We start from the raw sequence: 23,660 nt of genomic DNA on the forward strand, positions 1-23,660 counted from the left end.
CACCCCTGCCCGACGCGTTTGGTCCAGTCAAATGCCTTGGGTCTCCTGCGCAAGGCGCTCATGTCGGTCATTACGTAAAAGCTTCTTCTTTCCTAGGACTCCACCGTTTACAAGAAATCATGTCGGCTGAGGAAGTTGTGGCGGAGGTTGAGGTGCCCAAGGAGTTGGGCGAGATGGACGCCCTCAAGGAGGTGCTCAAGAAGGCGCTTGTCCACGACGGCCTCAAGCGCGGCCTGCACGAGGCCGCCAAGGCTCTGGACTCGCGTCGCGCGCGTCTGTGCTGCCTGGCCCAGGACTGCGACGAGCCCAGCTACAGCAAGCTGGTGCGCGCTCTGTGCGAGGAGCACGGCGTGAACCTCATCCTGGTGCCTTCGGGCAAGCAGCTCGGCGAGTGGTGCGGTCTGTGCAAGATCGACGCTCTGGGCGAGGCCCGCAAGGTCGTGTCCACGTCGTGCGCTGTCATCACGGACTTCGGTGAGGAGACGCACGCTCTGAACGTGCTGCTGGACTACCTCAAGCGCCAGGGCGAGAACTAAGCAGCAGGACACAATCCAGTGGGCGGACTAGGAGGCCAAGTGCAGGTTGCAGCCTTCGTGATAAGTGCCCGCGATCGTAACATGAACTCCCAGGAGGCCGATGCTGCTACAGCTCTGCTGTCCTACAGGGACTGAGGCTTCTGTCAGAAGCTTTTACACCACGCATGTGTTGCCAAGTCTTGCTTCGTTTGCGTTTGCTTTTCTGAGGTGTTGGTTGATGAACGAGTACACGAACAGCCAAGCTCTTTGGTTTGTTACTAAGTTCAATTAACTTGATGCTCTTCAGCTAAACGCATATGTCCAATCAATCCGCCTGGGTCTTGCAGCGCACGCACACCTTGCTCGTGTCCTCTTCATCCGGGGCACACGAGACTTCACTTTGCGTATTTCTTGCGCGACAGGATGGCTACAACCGCCATGGCGGTGACAACACTAGATGAGTCCACTCGAGGCTGTGGTGGCGCTGCCAACTGCATCGTCATCTACCTCGCAGCAGGGTAGGTAGCAATGTCACGTATCTCCGTAGCGCACAAATCGAGGCGAAGCCGACCTACGCCCAGCCGCCATGGTTCCAGCAACAGTCAGTACATAATAAGCCACTGGAGCTACCAAAGCCAGAGAGCATCCCGAATGCCTGCACCTCCTGCTAGCTCAACTAGCCATGCCGCTGTAGTAGCACTTCAGGCTAGTCGTTGGCCAGCGGAGATGCGACTGGCTCCCAGCCTTGGGCCAGCGCTTGTTTGTCCAGCAGAGTAGCCGCTCATCGCTCGTGTGGCGATTTGTCAAGGAAGCGACGCTGCTTAGCACGGTTGAGAGGCGGCATTTGCGTCTCGGCGTTTCGACCATGTACGTCGTACATCGCTGATGCTCGCATGTACTTGAATTTTCCCTGTGCCATAGATTCCTCCATCTACAAAAACATTATTGTTAATCGCTGTGGACGTGTCCGCATCAACGTAGTTAGCACGCAGTTTCTTACCGATTCATCTGGCTGCATTTGCCGCATACTCATCAGGAACGGGTGCTGCATCGCTTCCGTCGGAGTTATCCGCGTATCCGGGCTGTAAGGCAACACGTGTTAGTTCACTTGTCCACCTTGCCCACAGGGATCAGCCTAGCTAACGTACTTGAAGTCCAGCATGCGCATAACGAGATCGTGGAACGCTGGGTACTGCTCCGGGCTGTGATTTAGTGTGCCATATTTATCGGCACTGGCGATAATTTCCGCTAGTGTCTTGGAAGAGTCAGGAATCTGCATAGAACACCCGAAAACAAAAATCAGCAAAACTGCAGACAGCAAACCCTGACAGTGCAAACAGCGCACTCACCACATCGACTCCCTTGGGTGGCACGACCTTGTGCACCTTCAGCCGATAGTCAAGCCACTTGTTGTTGCCTTCGGTCATCACAATTTCATCGAAATAGTCTTGTCGATATTTTGAGTTGGCGCGGGCAAGCAGCTCGCGAGGCGGCATACCCAACACATTAATGATTCGGTGCAGCTGGTCTGCCGAGTCGTAGCCGCAAAACAGAGGCTTGCCTGTGTGCATCTCCACCAAAATGCAGCCCAGACTCCACATATCGATAGCAGCAGTGTATCGCATCCCCAATAGAACTTCCGGGGCGCGATAGAAGCGGCTTTGGGTGTAGCGGTGAATCTACAGATACGAGCAACAATGGTCGTCAGTGTCAGATTCAAGCCTATAGAGCCGTCAGTTCTCCGGGCATGGCATACCTGGTTGCGCGAAAGACACGAGCTGCCGAAGTCGATGAGCTTCAGGGAGCTGTGGCCGTGAGAAACCAGCAGGATGTTCTCCGGCTTCAGGTCGCAGTGGATCACATTGACGTTGGGGTGGCGCATGTACTCCAGCGCCTTCAAGATCTGCCGTGTGAACTTGCGCAGCAGTTTCAGGCTAATTCCGTTGAAGTTGGTTCCACGCAGGACGTCGAAGAGGTTGGGTCCCAGGCGTTCAAACACGAGGCACTGGTGGCCATTGTGCATGAAGGCGTCCGTCAGTCTCACTATGGTAGTTCATACAGAAAACCGTTAGGGAATCAGCCATTTCTCTTCAGCCAGAGCGACTCTTGGAGCTCTCCCTCCGAGAATAGATCCCGAAACGAGCGAGGAAGCAAGGAAAGAAGGAAGCCTACCGATATGGTTGATGGCGTCGTGCTGCGGCACGTGCAGCTTCTGCAGGATGTTGATCTCCGTCTGGGCCTGGTCCGTGTACTGCTGCATCTTCTGCACGATCTTGATGGCCACGACCTGGTTGGTCTGCAGGTCCTGCGCCTCCACCACCTGTCCGAAGGAACCCTGTAGCAGCAGCAACCTGTCAGTCTTTTGTATGTCTCCTTCTCCGCAACGGACGTACCGCGCCAAGCTTCCTGCCGCGCACGAGGTAGCGGTCGCCGAAGACCTCCTCTCCGGCCTCAGAGAAGACGTAGTTGGCCGGCACCTTCTTCTTCTTCTTGGCCAGCGTGGGCTTGGGGTTGTGCTTGCGGTAGTAGTTCTGCGGCAACATTCACATTAGCTAAGCTCGAGTCTCCGGCGGCTGCGCGCGCAACGCACCACGTTGATTACGTTCAAGGTGCGCATGAGGCCCCGCGTGAGCTGGTGGCGGGGCGTGTCCTTGAGTGGCCGCCTCGCGATCTCCATGGCCGTGATCTCCATGGCCGCGTCGCGTCCTCCTTTTTTCTAGTCTATTGCCAGCTCCTCCGGAGAACAGTTTGGCGCGCCGCCGGCGTCTCCGAGGTTTTAAGGCGAGGTTTTTCGGTGGTAACCTGTTGAACGGCATCGTATGCCGGGAAACAGGCTCTCGGTTTTGCGAGCGCTTTTTATAGGGTTGGGCAGATGGCACGCTGGCAGTTGGACCTGGGCAAGGTGGTGTCGGCGCGAACCAGGCGCCGACACCGTCGCAGGCCGCTTTGGAGCTGAGCGCCAGCGTGCAAGCAGCTTTGGCGCCTTTTCCGCCGCCGGGGTTTCCCGCGCTCGCGACCATACAAACGCTCATACTAAATCTCAGATCGCCGCCTCTCTATGCCAGGATCGGGCGATACTTGAAGCCGTCGGCAAGAGAAGGTGAACACCATCGGCTCCGGTGATCGCACGGCAACTCGCCAGTCGTTGCTGGTCACCAGGCGCCATCAAAATAGCTTGCCGTCCGGAGTTTGGATGTCCAAGATGCGCTTTCCGCGCGTGGGACCGGCATTGGTAGCTGCAGCTAATAAATAGCCGTCCGCTGGACTGTCCAGGCCGTTGCTGACGTCTGTGAGGACTCCATTTACAGTCCGTCAATGGTGGCGGAGTGCGATTGTGTTTAACCTTTAGAGCAGCGTTTCTCTAGCCGCACGCTGAAAGCAACCCTGCCGACGCGCTCAAAATGACGCAGGGAGTAACGACGCCGCTCGCCCGTTGACTTCTCCACTGCAGCCTAGGAGACGGCACCCGCTATCCCGACGTTATCGTTGGCAAGTTGCCAATTACAACAGTTCCGCACCATGAGTCAATGCAGTATGCTGTAAACCATTCCCGTCTACTGCTAAAACTAGCCCGGTCAATGGTGCTCGTCCTGTGCGGTCCATATTCGAAATTTAGCCATCTTCGGATCGCCGCCACGTCGCGCTGTGTCATCAACCTATCCTCAATAGTCGTGCGTCGGCAACGTTGAATGCAAAATGATACCGTGCCGAGCTGCCATTCCTCAATTCTCCCCACAGCCCTCAACGCGCATGACGACGCCCCCGACGCCCGACGAGGTGGAGACCTTGACCGACCTGGCCAGCGCCGCATACGGCTCGCGCGTGCTGTTCGCCACGGACGAATGGTTCGCGCCCGCGAGCCGCCTGCTCGTCCCCGAGGCCCCCGTCTTCATCGCGGACAAGTTCACGAGCTTCGGTAAGTGGATGGACGGCTGGGAGTCGCGTCGCAAGCGCACGCCCGGACACGACTGGTGCGTGCTCGCGCTGGGGATGCGCGGCGCCGTGGACGTCGTGGACGTAGACACCGCCTTCTTCACGGGAAACAACGCGCCGCGTGTATCCATCCAAGCCGCGGACTTCTCTCAAGGCAGCGAGGCCAACTCGGCGCTGCGGGTCCTGACGGCCAACGCCATGGATGAGCGCGCCATGGGAGTGTGTGCATCGCCCGAGGAGCTCCAGCTAGCGGAGCAGCTCCAGTCGCACCAGTGGACGGAGATCGTGGCGCCCACGAAGCTCGGACCCGGGTACGCCGAGACGCAGCACAATCTGCTGCGAGTGCCGACGTCCAAGCGCGGCCCGTGGACTCATTTGCGAGTCAACATGTTCCCGGACGGAGGAATTGCACGACTGCGAGTGTATGGAGACGTGGTGGTGGACTGGAGCCGCGTGCCAACGACCAAGATGCTGGATCTCGTGAGCGTTGCGCACGGAGGAAAGGTGGTGGGCTTTAACGACGCTCACTACGGTCACCCACGGAACTTGATGGCACCGGGACGCAGTAAGACCATGGCAGATGGGTGGGAGACTGCTCGCAAGGCGACTCGTCCTGCCATTTTGACAGCAGATCCCAAGACTGGGCTACTGCAAGTGCCTGGGAAGGACTGGGTCGTGCTCAAGCTCGGGCACTTGGGAGTGATCCGACAAGTCGAAGTGGACACAAACCACTTTAAGGGCAATTTTCCTGAGAGTTGTGCTGTTTACGGCACCAGATTCTACGGCAACGGAGGTGAGGACGAAGTACTGGAAGATGGAGCTGCCAAGTGGGAAGTCGTGATTCCCCGTGTAAAGCTGGAGGCGCATAAACAGCTATACTTTTCTGTCGCGGACGGCACTGTGAATCTCATTCCCGCTGGTATTAATTACGTCAAGCTTGAGATGTTCCCCGATGGGGGTATTAGCCGTCTCCGGTTGATCGGTCACAAGAAGGACGCTACTGCACGGCTGTAATTGGCGTGCTGGAAGTAGCTCTCGATGGCGATCAGTACGAGTCTTCAGCTCCCATAGTTTGCGCCTGAGTGTGGTCTCTCTCGTCTTCACAGCGGTACAAGGCTTTCCGCGGCGGCCGAAAGTAGATGCCTTCCCTACAAACAGATACGTCCACCCAACAAAACCAATGTCAATACGCATACACGCATAGTTTCTGCCTTCCGTGGGGTTGTCAAAGCTGCGTACCTCAAGAGATGCGATATGGGGAGGTTGCGAATACGAGCCAGGTGGGTGTTTGCCGATGCACGGAGTGTCGCTGCAGCGTCGTTAGCACGGTTTGTAGCCGCCACTCGGGTGTGAGTCGGATCACCTGGAAGCAATTGTGACTGTGACTTCGAATTCGAGCAGCTTTTCGCTCGGGCTGCAAACAGTTTGTGTACTGCTTCGCTAGAGGTGAACAGCTCGACATTGGGACGGCGATGGCCGTTTGCTATCGCAACTTTCAGAGGCCTCCCCTTCGGTGACTTGCCTGGTTGCGCTTTGCTTGAACTCTTGACATCGAAGTCTTTGCTGGCTGCATTAATCTCGTCTAGTTCGTGCAAAATAGTGCTCTGGAACGCCTGCACAGAGATATGCCCGTTGCCAAAAGTGTCGAATCGATAGAGGAGACGGCAACAGTCCGGTGCTGGAAGAGCTTTTAGCCCTAGAATTGTGTGAAAGCTTCTAAGGTTTTCGACAAAATCTGGCCACGGTGCCATGGCCATGGCGCTTCCCCACTAACCCCCAATGCGTTCGTTCAATGAGCACCAGTAGTGGAAAGCTTTTCTAGTGAGAGCAACAGGAGCGTGTTTGCGTGGAGTTACGATCGCTCAAATCTCATTTTATCGGTTTTATTTTCCGTCCAACGGGACAATGAATCCAATCGCGCGTCGCCGCCACTGACGGACTACAATTGAAGTCACAGCCGACTTTGGCAACGGCAATTTATTAGCTGCGGCCATCGATGCCAGTCCCGTGCGCGCAAAGCGTACCGCGGACTTCCAGTCCTGGAGATCATCATCATGCAGTCATCTTCGGATCGCCGCCACGTCGCGCTGTGTCATCAACCTATCCTCAATAGTCGTGCGTCGGCAACGTTGAATGCAAAATGATACCGTGCCGAGCTGCCATTCCTCAATTCTCCCCACAGCCCTCAACGCGCATGACGACGCCCCCGACGCCCGACGAGGTGGAGACCTTGACCGACCTGGCCAGCGCCGCATACGGCTCGCGCGTGCTGTTCGCCACGGACGAATGGTTCGCGCCCGCGAGCCGCCTGCTCGTCCCCGAGGCCCCCGTCTTCATCGCGGACAAGTTCACGAGCTTCGGTAAGTGGATGGACGGCTGGGAGTCGCGTCGCAAGCGCACGCCCGGACACGACTGGTGCGTGCTCGCGCTGGGGATGCGCGGCGCCGTGGACGTCGTGGACGTAGACACCGCCTTCTTCACGGGAAACAACGCGCCGCGTGTATCCATCCAAGCCGCGGACTTCTCTCAAGGCAGCGAGGCCAACTCGGCGCTGCGGGTCCTGACGGCCAACGCCACGGATGAGCGCGCCATGGGAGTGTGTGCATCGCCCGAGGAGCTCCAGCTAGCGGAGCAGCTCCAGTCGCACCAGTGGACGGAGATCGTGGCGCCCACGAAGCTCGGACCCGGGTACGCCGAGACGCAGCACAATCTGCTGCGAGTGCCGACGTCCAAGCGCGGCCCGTGGACTCATTTGCGAGTCAACATGTTCCCGGACGGAGGAATTGCACGACTGCGAGTGTATGGAGACGTGGTGGTGGACTGGAGCCGCGTGCCAACGACCAAGATGCTGGATCTCGTGAGCGTTGCGCACGGAGGAAAGGTGGTGGGCTTTAACGACGCTCACTACGGTCACCCACGGGACTTGATGGCACCGGGACGCAGTAAGACCATGGCAGATGGGTGGCAAACCGCTCGCAAGGCGACTCGTCCTGCCATTTTGACAGCAGATCCCAAGACTGGGCTACTGCAAGTGCCTGGGAAGGACTGGGTCGTGCTCAAGCTCGGGCACTTGGGAGTGATCCGACAAGTCGAAGTGGACACAAACCACTTTAAGGGCAATTTTCCTGAGAGTTGTGCTGTTTACGGCACCAGATTCTACGGCAACGGAGGTGAGGACGAAGTACTGGAAGATGGAGCTGCCAAGTGGGAAGTCGTGATTCCCCGTGTAAAGCTGGAGGCGCATAAACAGCTATACTTTTCTGTCGCGGACGGCACTGTGAATCTCATTCCCGCTGGTATTAATTACGTCAAGCTTGAGATGTTCCCCGATGGGGGTATTAGCCGTCTCCGGTTGATCGGTCACAAGAAGGACGCTACTGCACGGCTGTAATTGGCGTGCTGGAAGTAGCTCTCGATGGCGATCAGTACGAGTCTTCAGCTCCCATAGTTTGCGCCTGAGTGTGGTCTCTCTCGTCTTCACAGCGGTACAAGGCTTTCCGCGGCGGCCGAAAGTAGATGCCTTCCCTACAAACAGATACGTCCACCCAACAAAACCAATGTCAATACGCATACACGCATAGTTTCTGCCTTCCGTGGGGTTGTCAAAGCTGCGTACCTCAAGAGATGCGATATGGGGAGGTTGCGAATACGAGCCAGGTGGGTGTTTGCCGATGCACGGAGTGTCGCTGCAGCGTCGTTAGCACGGTTTGTAGCCGCCACTCGGGTGTGAGTCGGATCACCTGGAAGCAATTGTGACTGTGATTTCGAATTCGAGCAGCGTTTCGCTCGGGCTGCAAACAGTTTGTGTACTGCTTCGCTAGAGGTGAACAGCTCGACATTGGGACGGCGATGGCCGTTTGCTATCGCAACTTTCAGAGGCCTCCCCTTCGGTGACTTGCCTGGTTGCGCTTTGCTTGAACTCTTGACATCGAAGTCTTTGCTGGCTGCATTAATCTCGTCTAGTTCGTGCAAAATAGTGCTCTGGAACGCCTGCACAGAGATATGCCCGTTGCCAAAAGTGTCGAATCGATAGAGGAGACGGCAACAGTCCGGTGCTGGAAGAGCTTTTAGCCCTAGAATTGTGTGAAAGCTTCTAAGGTTTTCGACAAAATCTGGCCACGGTGCCATGGCCATGGCGCTTCCCCACTAACCCCCAATGCGTTCGTTCAATGAGCACCAGTAGTGGAAAGCTTTTCTAGTGAGAGCAACAGGAGCGTGTTTGCGTGGAGTTACGATCGCTCAAATCTCATTTTATCGGTTTTATTTTCCGTCCAATGGGACAATGAATCCAATCGCGCGTCGCCGCCACTGACGGACTACAATTGAAGTCACAGCCGACTTTGGCAACGGCAATTTATTAGCTGCGGCCATCGATGCCAGTCCCGTGCGCGCAAAGCGTACCGCGGACTTCCAGTCCTGGAGATCATCATCATGCAGTCATCTTCGGATCGCCGCCACGTCGCGCTGTGTCATCAACCTATCCTCAATAGTCGTGCGTCGGCAACGTTGAATGCAAAATGATACCGTGCCGAGCTGCCATTCCTCAATTCTCCCCACAGCCCTCAACGCGCATGACGACGCCCCCGACGCCCGACGAGGTGGAGACCTTGACCGACCTGGCCAGCGCCGCATACGGCTCGCGCGTGCTGTTCGCCACGGACGAATGGTTCGCGCCCGCGAGCCGCCTGCTCGTCCCCGAGGCCCCCGTCTTCATCGCGGACAAGTTCACGAGCTTCGGTAAGTGGATGGACGGCTGGGAGTCGCGTCGCAAGCGCACGCCCGGACACGACTGGTGCGTGCTCGCGCTGGGGATGCGCGGCGCCGTGGACGTCGTGGACGTAGACACCGCCTTCTTCACGGGAAACAACGCGCCGCGTGTATCCATCCAAGCCGCGGACTTCTCTCAAGGCAGCGAGGCCAACTCGGCGCTGCGGGTCCTGACGGCCAACGCCACGGATGAGCGCGCCATGGGAGTGTGTGCATCGCCCGAGGAGCTCCAGCTAGCGGAGCAGCTCCAGTCGCACCAGTGGACGGAGATCGTGGCGCCCACGAAGCTCGGACCCGGGTACGCCGAGACGCAGCACAATCTGCTGCGAGTGCCGACGTCCAAGCGCGGCCCGTGGACTCATTTGCGAGTCAACATGTTCCCGGACGGAGGAATTGCACGACTGCGAGTGTATGGAGACGTGGTGGTGGACTGGAGCCGCGTGCCAACGACCAAGATGCTGGATCTCGTGAGCGTTGCGCACGGAGGAAAGGTGGTGGGCTTTAACGACGCTCACTACGGTCACCCACGGGACTTGATGGCACCGGGACGCAGTAAGACCATGGCAGATGGGTGGCAAACCGCTCGCAAGGCGACTCGTCCTGCCATTTTGACAGCAGATCCCAAGACTGGGCTACTGCAAGTGCCTGGGAAGGACTGGGTCGTGCTCAAGCTCGGGCACTTGGGAGTGATCCGACAAGTCGAAGTGGACACAAACCACTTTAAGGGCAATTTTCCTGAGAGTTGTGCTGTTTACGGCACCAGATTCTACGGCAACGGAGGTGAGGACGAAGTACTGGAAGATGGAGCTGCCAAGTGGGAAGTCGTGATTCCCCGTGTAAAGCTGGAGGCGCATAAACAGCTATACTTTTCTGTCGCGGACGGCACTGTGAATCTCATTCCCGCTGGTATTAATTACGTCAAGCTTGAGATGTTCCCCGATGGGGGTATTAGCCGTCTCCGGTTGATCGGTCACAAGAAGGACGCTACTGCACGGCTGTAATTGGCGTGCTGGAAGTAGCTCTCGATGGCGATCAGTACGAGTCTTCAGCTCCCATAGTTTGCGCCTGAGTGTGGTCTCTCTCGTCTTCACAGCGGTACAAGGCTTTCCGCGGCGGCCGAAAGTAGATGCCTTCCCTACAAACAGATACGTCCACCCAACAAAACCAATGTCAATACGCATACACGCATAGTTTCTGCCTTCCGTGGGGTTGTCAAAGCTGCGTACCTCAAGAGATGCGATATGGGGAGGTTGCGAATACGAGCCAGGTGGGTGTTTGCCGATGCACGGAGTGTCGCTGCAGCGTCGTTAGCACGGTTTGTAGCCGCCACTCGGGTGTGAGTCGGATCACCTGGAAGCAATTGTGACTGTGACTTCGAATTCGAGCAGCTTTTCGCTCGGGCTGCAAACAGTTTGTGTACTGCTTCGCTAGAGGTGAACAGCTCGACATTGGGACGGCGATGGCCGTTTGCTATCGCAACTTTCAGAGGCCTCCCCTTCGGTGACTTGCCTGGTTGCGCTTTGCTTGAACTCTTGACATCGAAGTCTTTGCTGGCTGCATTAATCTCGTCTAGTTCGTGCAAAATAGTGCTCTGGAACGCCTGCACAGAGATATGCCCGTTGCCAAAAGTGTCGAATCGATAGAGGAGACGGCAACAGTCCGGTGCTGGAAGAGCTTTTAGCCCTAGAATTGTGTGAAAGCTTCTAAGGTTTTCGACAAAATCTGGCCACGGTACCATGGGCGCTTCTCCATCGTTGGTATTTCCATTGTAGCCTGTATCATTGTTGCGGTGAACTCGACTACCATCTCCTTCAACTAGCTCAAAGCTTTGTACCAACGCGAAAACGACCATTTCACGCCTTAAATTTGCTTGTTCACGGATTCGATGAACGTATTGTTTCCAGAAGAACTAATTAGAAAACAAATACACAGTTGTTAGAAAGTCGCGATAACGGAGCGAAGATATGCAGTATAATTTACCTGATGAAACGGGTCTATAAGAAACGTGCGAAGTGTGCAGAATGTAATGCCCGCGCTGGATGATGACAGAGCTTGGATACCTCGAAAAAGCGCGAACCATTCTTGCTTCAGCACAACAGCTACTTCGTCGAAGCCTAAAGCTGTGGAGTGGATTATCAATTCACGCAAGTGAATGACACTGTTCACACTTGCATTGCTGCTCCTAGAGCAATCCTCGAATTGCTGCGATTCAGGATCTATGGGCGTGGCTAATAGGAAAAAGATTTCCTCGATCTTCTTTCCCTTTGTAGCCTGCCACAGAAAGTCACTGAGCTGCGATTTTAGTCGAGTAATGCGGCCGCTTTGCGCAGTCTCAGGGAAGTCGTGACTTTCGTGCCCATACCGTTTAACTCGAAGGTCAATTGACTGTACTGTGTAGAATAGGTCACCATTAGTCCGTCGCCAAGACACAATTGAGTCATGTACGCCCATTATGTTGGGGTTGACCGGGGCTAAAGCTTCTCGGACAGCGCGCTGTTGGTGGTGATGTACGCTGCTTAGGAAGTCAAAAGGGATTTGTTGAACAGACAAACCAGTAGCAGCGGCTTTCAAGCGAGCTTTCTCGTAGTCGATCGGGAAATTCTTTGGGCTCTCTTTTGCGCTAATGTGTGGCTTCTCCAACCACGTCGCAATTCGAAACGCTACGTTTGATGCCATTAGCTCGGCCCATGCTGGAAGAATAGAGTTAAGGCTTGGTGAGTCTTCCCTCCGATTAGATGGCCGCTCCCAATTACCTAAGCCTGGGGCAGTATCGACGTAGGGGTTCCATAGGATAAAGGGGAATTCTGGGTGGTGCAGTAGTTCGCGTTGTGCATCGCTCTCGCGATCAAAATCAAACGGAAGCTCGTTCCACTCTGCGTCATATGTAGTTGTCCAAGGAGAACAAACCACTGCATCTCTGAGTGCATGGTGTTGTAGTATTGATGACAGAAAGTAGGAAAACTGTGCTGGTGGGTGAGCTTTCACCAAAGCAGACTGGTACTTGGACGATACAATGCCGTTATTCTCTGTAATAATTTGGTGTCGTTCTTGATGGGCTAGGCAGGAGCTTACAATCAATACGGGAGAGCGGTCGTCATTATCATCTTCAGAATGGTGATTCGTGTCGTAAATGAAGTACTCCCCTGGTGATGGAAATCGTAATTGCACCACACCAAGATTTTGGCCACGCGACTCGCCATCGCTGCTAATCACATCGAGATGAGTTAGTCCATACTGCCACTGACTATCGCGGAATTCCACTTGAACAGCGGGATTCAAATCGTTTGTTGTAGACTCGATCAGCACAATTACATCATCTTCGGTGTGCACACGAATACGTTTCGATTGCAGTTTGTACCAGTTCGTATCTACCCGCTCTTGGCTTTCAGTCACGTTTCCTTCGACGTGTATACCTAAAATGTTGATCGTGTTGTCTTGGCCTCCGTTCGCATCATGTGCCGTCGCAATATTCTCGGCCTCGTTTTCTCTTTGCGGTGCTACGTCAACTTCAAATGTACCACCGATAATCTCTCCAGTAACGCTGCCAAGTGAAATAATAGTCTTTCCGGTGGATTGAGCAAGAAGAATTATATCGACCGATGAATTCGCTTGGACTTTTTTGTCTAGGCTTTTTCGTGACACAGATAAAATTGACACAGGTGCTTGATCATTATTCACCTGTTGGTCGGAAGTCAATGCAGAATCATCATGTTGCAGAGCTAGCGTAAATAAGTGTGTGTCTATACATGTACCATCGCTTGCCGGCAAAGTCTCAATTGCAGCTGCCGCAGTTTTGGTGATCGCCTGGGCTCGAACACAGATTTGAGCACCTACACCAATTTCTAAACAAGGCAATCCCTCTTCAATTCCTTGATGAGAGACTGCACGGGCATTAATTTCGTTGACAATCCAACCAAGTGGTGTTTCTTGTTTGACACCAGTACGAAACAGCCACATCGAACATTCCAACCTCATAGAACAACTTTCAAATGTGCTCTGCTCGACTCCGAAGGAGAATACTTCCACAGGCAGCAGTGTACAGGTGCCTGCTGATCCAACACCCCATTTGAAAGCGCGTTCTATCGAGACACATGTAGTTTTTAATCGTCGAAGTAGCAGGAGAACGGACGTGTTCCCTCCGCACCGAACTTCTGCCTGCAGATCAAGAGACGACAACCCAAGCTCTACGGGACGTGGCACTGCAACAAGCACCGGTTGGAAATATTCGCAAAATTTACTTTTGGCGCCACACGCGCCAGAGGCGTTGCTTCCCCATGCAAACACTTCGCCGCTTTTTGACACTGCTACAGTGTGGTTCCAACCACAGGATATAGCGGCAATGCTATAATTTGTTTCTTGACGAAAGAAATCGACTTGTGAAGGGTGCTCACAGCCCACGTTCGAGGTCGTCGGACCAAGACCAAGCTGACCCGAGCTTCCATATCCCCACGTGAAAACACACCCACTTTTGGACAATAGTACTACATGCTCAACACCAGCTGCAACATCAACCAACTGAGTGTTTTCTTCCAGCAACGGAAATTTAACTGGTACACCCTGACGCACAAACGGCGCGTCCTTTTCCGCAGACGGCAACAGCCCCCAATGCCAAAGTGTCGACGAGCCTCGACTGAGCAAGTACGTCGAAAACACTCCACAGCGTAAAATTAATGGGTGGGTTCCGTCCGAGTTCTGCAAGAGCAATTGAAGCTCCGGAGATGTTGTAACTGGTGTCATGGTCGCCACAGTCTGGATCTCTCCAAGACCAAGCTGTCCATACTCTCCGAGCCCCCATGCGAAAAGTCCACGTTTCTTTCCGTCTGCATCTCCAACTTCACCAAGCACCACACAGTGGGTAGCTCCGCAAGCGACCTGCAGCACTTGAACTTTCTCCGTCATGGGGAGTTCGAACGGACAGCAGGTCAAATCACAAACGTGCCCCGCTTGCCGTTCTCGCTCTCGCATTGATAATCGTTTGAATTGAGTTCCGACCGCATGAGCGCGACCGCGTCGTCGGCCTTGACGCAGCAAAAACTGTTCGTACGAGACTCGGCGAGGCCTCTCTCCACACTGCAACAAGCTCCCTGTAGAAGTCAAATAAACCGCAAAATCCCTTGCAGCCGCCATGTCTGCAATCTCAACACTGTCTTCCAGCATCAAGTTAGTGACCACCGCCCATTTCCACGCCACATAGTTCTTCCGGGCCACGAGCTCGCATCGAAGTGCCATATTTCATCAAATCGAGTCTATCACGCCGTCGTTTCACTTCAAACCTGTATTTTGGCATTCTCAAAATGGTATGCGATTCAGTAGGATCTGCGATCATCTCCTGACTATTTGCAGAGATGTCAGGCGTCGAGTCCCTAGGCGATGGCGACGTGCGCGAGCGGCTGCTGCCCGCGCGGACGCGTCAACCGTCGCAGGACGAGCAAGAGGAACGCGACGCCTTCACGCACGAGGAGCTTCTGCATTCTATTGGCTCCTTCTCCGCTGTGGTGTGGCCCGTCGCACTCACCATGCTGCTCGCCAGGTGCCCAAAAGCTCGTTTCACATTGTTTTTTGAATAAAACGTTAAACTGACGGAGAATTCATTGTTGCAATGATAGTTTTGTGTCGCTGAATGTCGTGGATCCAGCGTCGGCCAAGGCGCTCGCAGAGTACGTGAACAAGCTGACCGGGAGGGTGCATTCTGAGTCTGACAACATGTCGTGATGCTGCAGAGCTTACTTGGTGTATGGGCCAGATACGGATAAGGGGGCATCGACCGGTACAAAAATGACGGATGCATTGGTAAACGCCCTGGCCATTGTGTCGTTCTTCCTCGTGGCGACGTTCGTGATTGTATGCTGCTACAAGTTCAACTTCAACAGGGTGAGGCTGCACAAGATCCTTGCGTAGGGACTGTGTCCATGGTTAACTAATGCTGCTATTTTTGTGTGGCACTACAGATGTTGATCGGGTACATGATGTTTTCCTCGGCGATGCTCCTCGGCATGTTGGGTGGCAATATGCTGGTCATTGTGATTGCCAAGATACAGATCCCCGTCGATGTGTTCACGATGCTATTTGCCATGTACAACTTCTCAGTAGTTGGTGTGCTGTCTATCTTTTACCAGAAAGGCACACCGATGTGGCTGACGCAGGCGTACTTGGTGGCTACGTCGGTGATCATGGCTTGGCAGTTGGGGCAGTTTCCAGAGTGGAGCACTTGGGCGTTGGTGATTGTACTCGCGTTCTATGATTTGTGTGCGGTTCTTACACCGTGTGGGCCGCTGAAATGGCTCGTGAATCTCGTGCAGCAGGAGGGGCGTCCACTGCCTGGTAAGGATCATGAGAGGCTCGGCCAATTCTCGGATTTCCTTTTCTAACAGAGTACTGGGCGTTCGTATTTGCAGGTCTTCTCTACGAAGCGGAAATTCGTCGTGACCATTCAAGTAGCGCAGCTACACCCGTGCACGAGAATGTGTATTACCAATGCGAGTCGGAAATCCCTCTACGACTTGGTTCACCCCGAGATGCACCAGCAGCCCCCACATCTAGCACAATTGAGTCTCTGACACCTCGTCAAGCACAGCTACGCATTCGGCTGATTGATTTCTACGCTAAGCACAACCCGTCGGCAATTTCCCGTGTGGACAAAATTATAGAGCGATATCATGGTCGGGAAGCTGAACTGTGGCACGATCTGTACCAGAAGTACATCACTGATGAAGGAGGTACAGTTGTGTGAAAACTTTACTTGTAGCGTTTAGCATGTTGGTTGACGTGCTGTTTTGTATTATGAATCGCAGAGGTGGATGAGACGATCAAGCTGGGATTAGGAGATTTCGTCTTTTACAGCGTGTTGGTGTCTCGAGCAGCCAAATACGACTTTTCGGCGATGATCGGGTGTTTGGTGTCCGTTCTCATGGTACGAGATTCTTTCTCGAACTGAATATGGTCACGTTGTGTGCTTACCAGTTTGGATTTCATTATTTCAGGGTCTGGGGGGTACATTGTTTCTACTCGGAATGTATCAGAAGGCACTTCCCGCCCTGCCGATCTCTATTCTGTTGGCCGTCTTGATGTACTTTTGGCTCCGAGTGGTGTTCGTGGACTTCGTGAGCAGTGCACTAAATATCGGTGTACCCCTATAACACATCAGATAGATGCGAGCACCATAGCGCCTCCTTGAAACAAAAGCTTTTGGAAGTTTATAGAAATTTTTCTTGTTGGATGCTGTCTTGAAGGAATGAGGTCAAGAACGTAAACCCTAAGAAGTGGAGAGCTTCAAGCTCGATTTTCCACGGCAGCGAGTCTCCCAGCCACATTTCGACTTCGTTCTTGTATCGTTTGTTGGCCTGCTTCACCAGATAGAGGTAAAAAAATGGATGCGGAGCCGTAAAACCATCCTTTCCTGTTACCTGGATAAAGCTTGCTCCGATGAGGGAGTCTGCTACGGCAATGTCTTTCCGAGTCAGCGCCTTAAGAGATGACTGCGGCAAGCCCAAGCTCGCAATTTGAGATGGACGAAGTCCAATCCACTTGATGTCAACGGCTGCGAACACAAATGAATACTTCGAAGTACAATCAACAGAACGAGATACCAAGAGTACCGTATTGTAGGGACTCTAGTGGCATCCGAGCTGACCCTAGCTTGTATGTCAGCTACAAAACGAATGTATAAGGGATGCTCCAATTATTTTCGAGTGCATCACCTCTTACCAAGATAGACAGACCAAACGGGTTGCAGTCACACAGACCAAGGACTGGAATTCCGAGAGCATGGCTCAGCAGGCTCACGAACATTCTGACCGCAACGAGTTCAGTGTGAGTAGCTGGAGAGAATGACCAGCTACGTCCTGAAAAAGCATACCTAGTTGCTAGATCTGGAAATCCACGGCCGGTGACCAAGATACTCGGGATCTTCTCGAAAAACTTATCCTCTCTGGCATGGTGGCACACTCGGTAATAAGCAAATAGTAATAAATTAAACACTTTTGTGTACCTCAGTCGATTAAAAATTCCTTCAGTAAAAGTGCACGTCAGTAAAGGCATACATTTTTCTTGCACCGTTTTCACCTACCGTCCTTTTCGACCACGACGATGAATTTTGCGGTGCTGTGCCTGGAAAACGCTTAGCAAAATGAGTGCTGTAATTTAATAGAAGAGACCACGTATTGTGCTTCATACACATCGCTAGCCTTTAGCTGCAAGAGCTCTTGAGTGATAGAGACCTCTTCTCCACTTCCAAAATGCCTCCACTGGCCATCTCTCTACGGGTCCACGTGTTAATAGGGTAAGACTGCCAGTATTCAGCCTCACGCATGCAGCGATTACTACCAAAATGCTTAAATCACCCGTGAAGCAGCCTTTTGTCGCACCGACAATGTTCATGCATCCTCTTGGGACACCCAAAATGCTTCCAGCGTCTACAAATGTCAGCATACAAACGTTAGACAGAAATGCCGGTAGCGAATGTCAGCATTTGAAAAATGCCAACCTAGGATCGCTTCGTCAGCTTCGCTTTGGCCTTTGAAGAATGGATGCAGGTAGTAAACATCTCGCTGTAACACATTTGAGCACTTGAATAACAACCAAGACAAGATGCCAATTAATGGAAATCAAAGCGACAAACCTGGGTTGCCGTTTTGTTTTCTGTGAGCAGAGCGTGTGCTGTCTGCAAGATGAGCCAGATTCCAGTGTATCTCCTTCCTGCCTGCCGATTCTGTACACGTCCACCGGTTGATTAGCAACAATCTAGAGCTATTAACAAAGGCGTCATTCACTCTCATACCAACTTGACCCAGCGTTTATTATTCCCGTGCACTTGTCGCTGATTCTCGTGGTCGTAGATCATCGCCGACGAATCGCGCTTCAACTTCACTCCAAGTCAACAGAGCTTCCCTTATTCAAAACAAATGAGATCACTCTGCTCCTCACAGCCTCGAGCTCCAGTAATTTCCCCTCCTGTACCGTATCAACGTCAGTCATCGCGGACAAATTAACCAATGCGCATGTCTTGACCGCACCGATAAACTCTCCAGGAAGTCTGCGGCCAGCCCCTCAATACGCCGCAAAACCTACCAACAACTGTGATCAGCGCCACATTCACACACTACATACACTCTTGAGTAGTAGCATTACCACCTCATCTCGAGAGAAGGTGTTCCATCCAGTCGCCGCTACCTCTTGCCCGCATGCTGTGGTCATGGCTGCACTTTGAAAAATGACAATCACTCCTGCGTACTTCAACTTGCTCCTCTTTATAAGGATTCCGCATTAACAAAATCAGAAAAGGCATTGTCAAAATTGAACTCTTGGCATTTAGGTCAAGCGGATGCCCGAGAACGAGTCGCTGTCTTGGCGCGGGGTATTGCTCTGGGCGCGCAGGAAGCACGTGCGGCCGCGCCAGTACGTGAACGACTGGCACGCGGTGTGCTCGCAGCATAGCTTCTCACACTCGTCTACACTGGCAACTTGCTGGCTCATGATGTCGTTGGTGTCACCCCCGCTGTCCATCCAGGAACCCGAGAAGTGCTGGAAAAAGCACTTTTTTCGCTGCCAATCGACACCCTCGTCAGTCTTCGCGCTGCGTCGAGACACTTCGCTTCCCTCTAGCTGCAGGTCCCTAGGGGAGATGGGCGTCATGTACGGGGCGAAGAACGCCATTGAGCCCGTGTGCACGCAAAATGGGCCCGTCAGCGAGTTGCAGTCACCGTCGGCATCGGCATCTGCATCAGCGGCGGCGGCGCTCTCCATGCTCTGCTGCGCTTTTGGCGATGTATCTGCTACTCCACTGCCATCGGTATGGGCCAGAGCGCATTGCAGCCACAGGAAGGTGGAGAGCGCAGCGTAGGCAAGCAGACGTGCCGCTACGTTGAGCCTTCGTGTCATGCTAGTGAGGATGCAACTCAAAAAGGGCTCAATAGCCGCGAGGTGATGTGATTGGACAAAACTAAACATGGATACAATTTGGATCGCGGCGAAAGGTCATTGACAGTGTCTATCGAGCGGTGCCATGTCGATTGTCTACACGCTGGTGGCGCGGCAGCAAAGCGTGCTGTGCGAATATACAGACCAGAGCGGCAACTTCCCCACTGTCACGCGCGCCGTGCTCAAAAACTTGGCGCAGCATGAGCCCAGCGCGTCGGCCGCGGCCTCCAAGAGCGTGTTCCCGTACAACGAGTTCAATTTCTTCTTTCTGCACGACGACGGCATCACGTACATGTGCATGGCGGAAGAGCGTGTGCATGCGAATGTGGCGTTCATGATGTTGGCCGAGCTGCAGACCCTGTTCCTGGCAAAGTACAAGCAGCAAGCGCAGACAGCTCTGGCGTACGCCATGGCGCCCTTCAATCCGACGCTGGACACGCTCATGAAGAAGTACGACAACTATAAGCTGGAGACGCCCATGTCACAGGTGCGGCAGAAGATGGAGCGGGTCAAGACGCTCATGATCGAAAACGTCAACCAGGTGCAGCTTCGTATGTTCGTTTTGCTGTGCTTTGAGTGCTTCTAACACTACGTTCTTTTCGGGCAGTTGATGGAGCGTGGCGAGAAGATCGAGCTGCTGGTCACACGTACAAACAAACTTCAGCAGGACGCCATGAAGTATGAAAAATCCGCCAAGAAGCTCAAGAACGCGTATTGGTGGATGAATGTCAAATACTGGATCTACTCTGCATTGGCGCTGGCTGTGCTCGCGCTGGTCGTGACATTTATGATTTGTGGAACGGACCTGTCCAGCTGCGCTGCTCGCGTCGGGAGCAAGGCTGAAAATGGAATAGATAAAGTCGCCGCCGCTACTTCTGGAGTAGCATCGAACGCCGCCAACGCAGCAGACAAAGCATCTACGGGCGTAGCAGGTGGTATATAGGTGGAAGCGAAGAAATCCTGTTTTTGGTCTTTTTCATTAGTGATGAGGACACCACCACCAAAGAATCTTGGGATGAACGTCAAAAGCTTCGGCGCTAATGCCACTTTTCACCAGTAAAGTGTTAAAGGACATGCTGCTTACATGTCGCCCGAGGAGGCCGTGTCCGCAGCCGCCTTCTGCAGCAGATCTTCCGTCTCCTTCTCAGTCAGTTGGCGGTGCACGATCTTGCCCTCAGCATTCTGCGTGACCGTAGTGAACTCCAGCTTCTCTGCGGTGGGGGACGTCGAGTCCATGGTCTTGTTCATGACCTTCACCGAAAAGGCCAGCGCCTCTTCCACCGTCATGCCTTCCTCATATTCGCTTTTGAGCATGCTCTTGGCGGCACGGTTGTTGGCGCCGATGGCGGTGGCCTTCCAGCCGCCATAGTTTCCACTGGGGTCGCTGTGGTACAGCTGGAAGCCGTGGTGACGGTCCCAACCAGCGTACAGGAAGGACACGCCAAAGGGTCGCTGACCACCGAATTGCGTGTACGCTTGCTTGTAGTTGCAAATGGTCTGCACCAGCTGCTCGCAAGGCTCCTTCTCCTGGTACGCCAGTTCGTAGCGCTGTGCCGACAGACGCGCGTAGTTCACGAGGATGTTGGCGTCGGCCGTGAGACCGGCCACGGCGCAGATCAGGTGGTCGTCCAGCTTGATCGTCTTTTCGCTCGTCTTGCTGGGGGTCAGTAGCTTCGACACCGTCTTCTTCTCCGCTGCAGTAGAAAAGATCGCGTCGTCATGTCAGCGCAACGCATAGCAGCATGGATGTCGGTTCTACTGACCTGCAATCACGATGCCGTCCTTAGCGAGGATGCCCACAGCCGATCCGGCGTTGTTAATGGCTTCCATGGCGTACTCCACCTGGAAGAGGCGGCCTAGGATCCACACGCGTTAAGTTCACAGTTCATGCGATGCATTAGACACTGAAGGTTGAATAAAGCGAGAAGTGGAGAAGTGGATGGCTTTAGATAGGAAGCAGGCGCACCTTCCGGGGAGAAGGTGGTTGTGCGGCCGTCGTATCGTCTCGACATGGGGCTTCTCGGTGCTACTCAGTGATCTTTTGGCGAATATCTGACTGAAAGGGGGGAGGCTTCGAAGACGATCTATAGCAATACTTAGATTTAGGACTGAATTGACCAATAAGATAAGGTTTCTAGGTTTATTGTGTAGGCACTTGGCGACGCAGCTCGGTCGACGAGATGTCGTTGCGGAATGCGGACTCTGGCAACGGGATGAAGAGGTGGCGGAACACGGGCGGCACATATTTCTCCAACACTTCGTCAGCGGATATGAAGCGGTTCTCCACCTTATTGTCGAACCGACCGGCCACTACGAAGGAACAGTCGTTGCGTGCGATGTGGTCCAGCGCCAGCACCATCTTGTGCTCGTCCATGTCGTAGTACTTCTTGTCCACGATGCGAACTGCCGTGTCGGCGCCAATGACGAATGCACATCCAGGCAGTAGCTCGGCTTTTTGCCCGAAGAGCGTGGCATTCGTGACCAGCACAGGCCACGCACCAAGTCCCGACGAGTTCTCGTGCGTAAACTGCGCAACGCGGGTCGAGATCGTTGACGATTCGATTGCACCTTTGTCTGCATTGGCCACTGCAAGCTCAAAGGCTACAGGCAACTCGACGCCCGTCCGTGACTTGATCAGCTGCTGAGCAACGCGGGCCAGATCCACATGACCCTTGTGCAGCGGGTTGAAAGAGCCTGGCAGAATCAATCCGCGGAAGTCAAACCCTTGTGTCGCTGCAGTCGTAGCGCCGTCACTTGTTTCCTCCGGCAAAAATGCAATGCTAGTGAGACGACTCAACTTGCCACTGCAAATATCATACAGCGGGTCGCTTGCACTCGCGTCTTTTTTGCTGTCGAGGGTCAATTTCACCAACGCATCGCTTCCAGACTGTGCAGACATCAATTCACCATACAGAGCCGCGCATGTCTCGGAGTCCGCATCAGCGGCCTTGGCCAAAAGATACACGAGCCAGCGACTCACGATATGATCTTCGTCGGTCCTCGAACGCCCCAGCGTCTTGTCCAACTGAAGATGGTACGTCTCGCATGTTGGTCGCAGAAATGTACTGCTAGTACTCACAGAGTGAGCTCGACACACTGACAGGAAGCACTCGTGCGGTCCTTTCTTGGGGTAATTGGTCGCCAGTCCAGCCGTGCACGCGATGCCCAGAGACGCTCGGAAGCGCTTCAAAGCGCTGGGCACCGCCGCAGCAGCTTGTGCGCCGTCCTCTTCCGCCTCCTGCCGCGTCATTTCATTCGCCTGATTCCACGCAGCCAACGCCATGCGCTCTGACGTTTCCGCAGAGCAGAACTTGAACTTGGAGGATGTCGAGGGCACTGAGCTCAGAAACGACTGCAGACTTGCGCGCGAGTAGGGAACTGCGAAGTGCAGCATGGTGGAGGAGCTGCCTGGGCGGAAGAGGCTCTCGGCCACGGCCACGCCACCGCCTGTCACCGCCGCCACCACCTTCACATGCGGCTCGCAAGCGTACACAGCCGACAGTAGGCGCTCGATCATCGACATTATCGTCTCGACTCAGAAAATGAATGATCGCTGTGGCATATCACATTTCGACACAAATTTTGTGTTGATAAATGCAAATATGGGCCGAGGTCCGTCGCTGACTGGCGCCGAGCGCGAGCGCATCAAGAGCATGTGGATCGCCGGCGACAGTCTGCGAGACATCACAAAGACGCTGAAGCGCTCGTACGACACGGTGCACCGCGTATTGGAAGGTCCTCCTTCGTCAAAGCGACACGGTGCGCCGCGACGTCTGTCCGAGCAACAGGTTGAGGAATTGGCACAAGTGGCTACAGCGGAGAAGCTCACTGCAAAGCAACTGAAGGACAAGTTCGGCTACGAGTGCTCGACACGCACAATCCAGCGGGCGCTAGTGAAACATACAGGACACAAACGCCAGCGCGATGAAGACGACAGCTGGAGCTCAAAGGCAGAGAATAGCTGCACTCCGATAGCTACGTCTGGAGATGAAGGTGGTGACGTCCACTCAAGAGTTGAGGAGGAGCAGACTCAAACGCCTAGAAGTGCGGCAGTGGTCCGTGATGCTGCTGTGGTCGTTGAGCAGAACTCGATGTTGATAGGTAGTGAAGAGTGTTCAAGCTCTAATTCCCTAAGAGATCGATCGAGCGCGGCGAGTGTTTCGTCTAGGAGCGGTGGCTCCGCAGATGCGGCGATTCCCCGACCTGCTGCAGCCTTGCCGGCATCCCCAACAACTTCAACTCGTCCGAAGGATTCTCGTCGTTTGGAGCTTGCAGACATCATTCAGGCGCAGAACGAGTTGTTGGATGGTGTAATCGTGCAGCTAGATCGGCAATCTACGACCATGGAAGTGCTACTTCGGCATCTACTTAGTCAAGAAACACAACGTGCAGTGGACAATAACCATGAATGAACAATAAACACACAATGAGCTGCATATGCAAATGGCTTGCAATATTCATTTCGCGACTGGCGCTCGCAGGCCGCAATTCAAGCTATCATTGTGACTAAACACCGTGTTCATTCCACGC

The 23,660-nt window shown here is 54.0% G+C and overlaps 13 protein-coding genes across 13 annotated transcripts; 7 read left to right on the plus strand and 6 right to left on the minus strand.

Annotated features, from left to right (window-relative positions):
• Positions 1-119: 119 nt before the first annotated feature.
• Positions 120-536, plus strand: KRP23_8905 (40S ribosomal protein S12; the record flags this gene model as incomplete). Its single annotated transcript, XM_067894406.1, has 1 exon — positions 120-536. The coding sequence occupies one exon, from the start codon at positions 120-122 to the stop codon at positions 534-536; it is 417 nt and encodes a 138-aa protein (XP_067743843.1).
• Positions 537-1,296: 760 nt separating this feature from the next.
• KRP23_8906 (Dual specificity tyrosine-phosphorylation-regulated kinase 1B) lies at positions 1,297-3,207 on the minus strand (the record flags this gene model as incomplete). Its single annotated transcript, XM_067894407.1, has 8 exons — positions 1,297-1,446; positions 1,516-1,597; positions 1,664-1,788; positions 1,865-2,194; positions 2,272-2,558; positions 2,688-2,850; positions 2,909-3,046; positions 3,106-3,207. 8 exons carry the CDS (start codon positions 3,205-3,207, stop codon positions 1,297-1,299), a joined length of 1,377 nt encoding a protein of 458 aa, XP_067743844.1.
• Positions 3,208-4,265: 1,058 nt separating this feature from the next.
• KRP23_8907 (Allantoicase) lies at positions 4,266-5,462 on the plus strand (the record flags this gene model as incomplete). The annotated part of the gene is made up of 1 exon (XM_067894408.1): positions 4,266-5,462. One exon carries the CDS (start codon positions 4,266-4,268, stop codon positions 5,460-5,462), a length of 1,197 nt encoding a protein of 398 aa, XP_067743845.1.
• A 1,180-nt stretch (positions 5,463-6,642) lies between these two features.
• Positions 6,643-7,839, plus strand: KRP23_8908 (Allantoicase; the record flags this gene model as incomplete). The annotated part of the gene is made up of 1 exon (XM_067894409.1): positions 6,643-7,839. One exon carries the CDS (start codon positions 6,643-6,645, stop codon positions 7,837-7,839), a length of 1,197 nt encoding a protein of 398 aa, XP_067743846.1.
• A 1,180-nt stretch (positions 7,840-9,019) lies between these two features.
• KRP23_8909 (Allantoicase) lies at positions 9,020-10,216 on the plus strand (the record flags this gene model as incomplete). Its single annotated transcript, XM_067894410.1, has 1 exon — positions 9,020-10,216. One exon carries the CDS (start codon positions 9,020-9,022, stop codon positions 10,214-10,216), a length of 1,197 nt encoding a protein of 398 aa, XP_067743847.1.
• Positions 10,217-10,247: 31 nt separating this feature from the next.
• On the minus strand, positions 10,248-11,666 carry KRP23_8910 (uncharacterized protein; the record flags this gene model as incomplete). The annotated part of the gene is made up of 3 exons (XM_067894411.1): positions 10,248-10,350; positions 10,442-11,124; positions 11,196-11,666. 3 exons carry the CDS (start codon positions 11,664-11,666, stop codon positions 10,248-10,250), a joined length of 1,257 nt encoding a protein of 418 aa, XP_067743848.1.
• A 2,894-nt stretch (positions 11,667-14,560) lies between these two features.
• Positions 14,561-16,351, plus strand: KRP23_8911 (Presenilin-like protein; the record flags this gene model as incomplete). The annotated part of the gene is made up of 7 exons (XM_067894412.1): positions 14,561-14,745; positions 14,822-14,872; positions 14,936-15,086; positions 15,164-15,536; positions 15,611-15,931; positions 16,007-16,125; positions 16,196-16,351. 7 exons carry the CDS (start codon positions 14,561-14,563, stop codon positions 16,349-16,351), a joined length of 1,356 nt encoding a protein of 451 aa, XP_067743849.1.
• Positions 16,352-16,408: 57 nt separating this feature from the next.
• Positions 16,409-18,407, minus strand: KRP23_8912 (Meiotic recombination protein SPO11-2; the record flags this gene model as incomplete). Its single annotated transcript, XM_067894414.1, has 15 exons — positions 16,409-16,555; positions 16,619-16,752; positions 16,811-16,862; positions 16,920-17,004; positions 17,071-17,142; positions 17,203-17,221; positions 17,281-17,321; positions 17,388-17,470; positions 17,538-17,626; positions 17,698-17,761; positions 17,833-17,922; positions 17,992-18,075; positions 18,138-18,164; positions 18,227-18,277; positions 18,342-18,407. The coding sequence occupies 15 exons, from the start codon at positions 18,405-18,407 to the stop codon at positions 16,409-16,411; spliced, it is 1,104 nt and encodes a 367-aa protein (XP_067743850.1).
• A 114-nt stretch (positions 18,408-18,521) lies between these two features.
• Positions 18,522-18,956, minus strand: KRP23_8913 (uncharacterized protein; the record flags this gene model as incomplete). Its single annotated transcript, XM_067894415.1, has 1 exon — positions 18,522-18,956. One exon carries the CDS (start codon positions 18,954-18,956, stop codon positions 18,522-18,524), a length of 435 nt encoding a protein of 144 aa, XP_067743851.1.
• A 259-nt stretch (positions 18,957-19,215) lies between these two features.
• On the plus strand, positions 19,216-20,073 carry KRP23_8914 (Vesicle-associated membrane protein 7B; the record flags this gene model as incomplete). The annotated part of the gene is made up of 2 exons (XM_067894416.1): positions 19,216-19,671; positions 19,738-20,073. The coding sequence occupies 2 exons, from the start codon at positions 19,216-19,218 to the stop codon at positions 20,071-20,073; spliced, it is 792 nt and encodes a 263-aa protein (XP_067743852.1).
• A 137-nt stretch (positions 20,074-20,210) lies between these two features.
• KRP23_8915 (Proteasome subunit alpha type-4-3) lies at positions 20,211-21,142 on the minus strand (the record flags this gene model as incomplete). The annotated part of the gene is made up of 3 exons (XM_067894417.1): positions 20,211-20,824; positions 20,894-20,986; positions 21,097-21,142. The coding sequence occupies 3 exons, from the start codon at positions 21,140-21,142 to the stop codon at positions 20,211-20,213; spliced, it is 753 nt and encodes a 250-aa protein (XP_067743853.1).
• A 128-nt stretch (positions 21,143-21,270) lies between these two features.
• Positions 21,271-22,653, minus strand: KRP23_8916 (uncharacterized protein; the record flags this gene model as incomplete). Its single annotated transcript, XM_067894418.1, has 1 exon — positions 21,271-22,653. One exon carries the CDS (start codon positions 22,651-22,653, stop codon positions 21,271-21,273), a length of 1,383 nt encoding a protein of 460 aa, XP_067743854.1.
• Positions 22,654-22,732: 79 nt separating this feature from the next.
• Positions 22,733-23,542, plus strand: KRP23_8917 (uncharacterized protein; the record flags this gene model as incomplete). The annotated part of the gene is made up of 1 exon (XM_067894419.1): positions 22,733-23,542. The coding sequence occupies one exon, from the start codon at positions 22,733-22,735 to the stop codon at positions 23,540-23,542; it is 810 nt and encodes a 269-aa protein (XP_067743855.1).
• Between the last annotated feature and the right edge of the window lie 118 nt (positions 23,543-23,660).

Source organism: Phytophthora ramorum, assembly GCF_020800215.1.
Source record: "Phytophthora ramorum isolate Pr-102 chromosome Unknown Phyram_PR-102_s0007, whole genome shotgun sequence".
In the NCBI taxonomy this organism is placed as follows: domain Eukaryota; phylum Oomycota; class Peronosporomycetes; order Peronosporales; family Peronosporaceae; genus Phytophthora; species Phytophthora ramorum.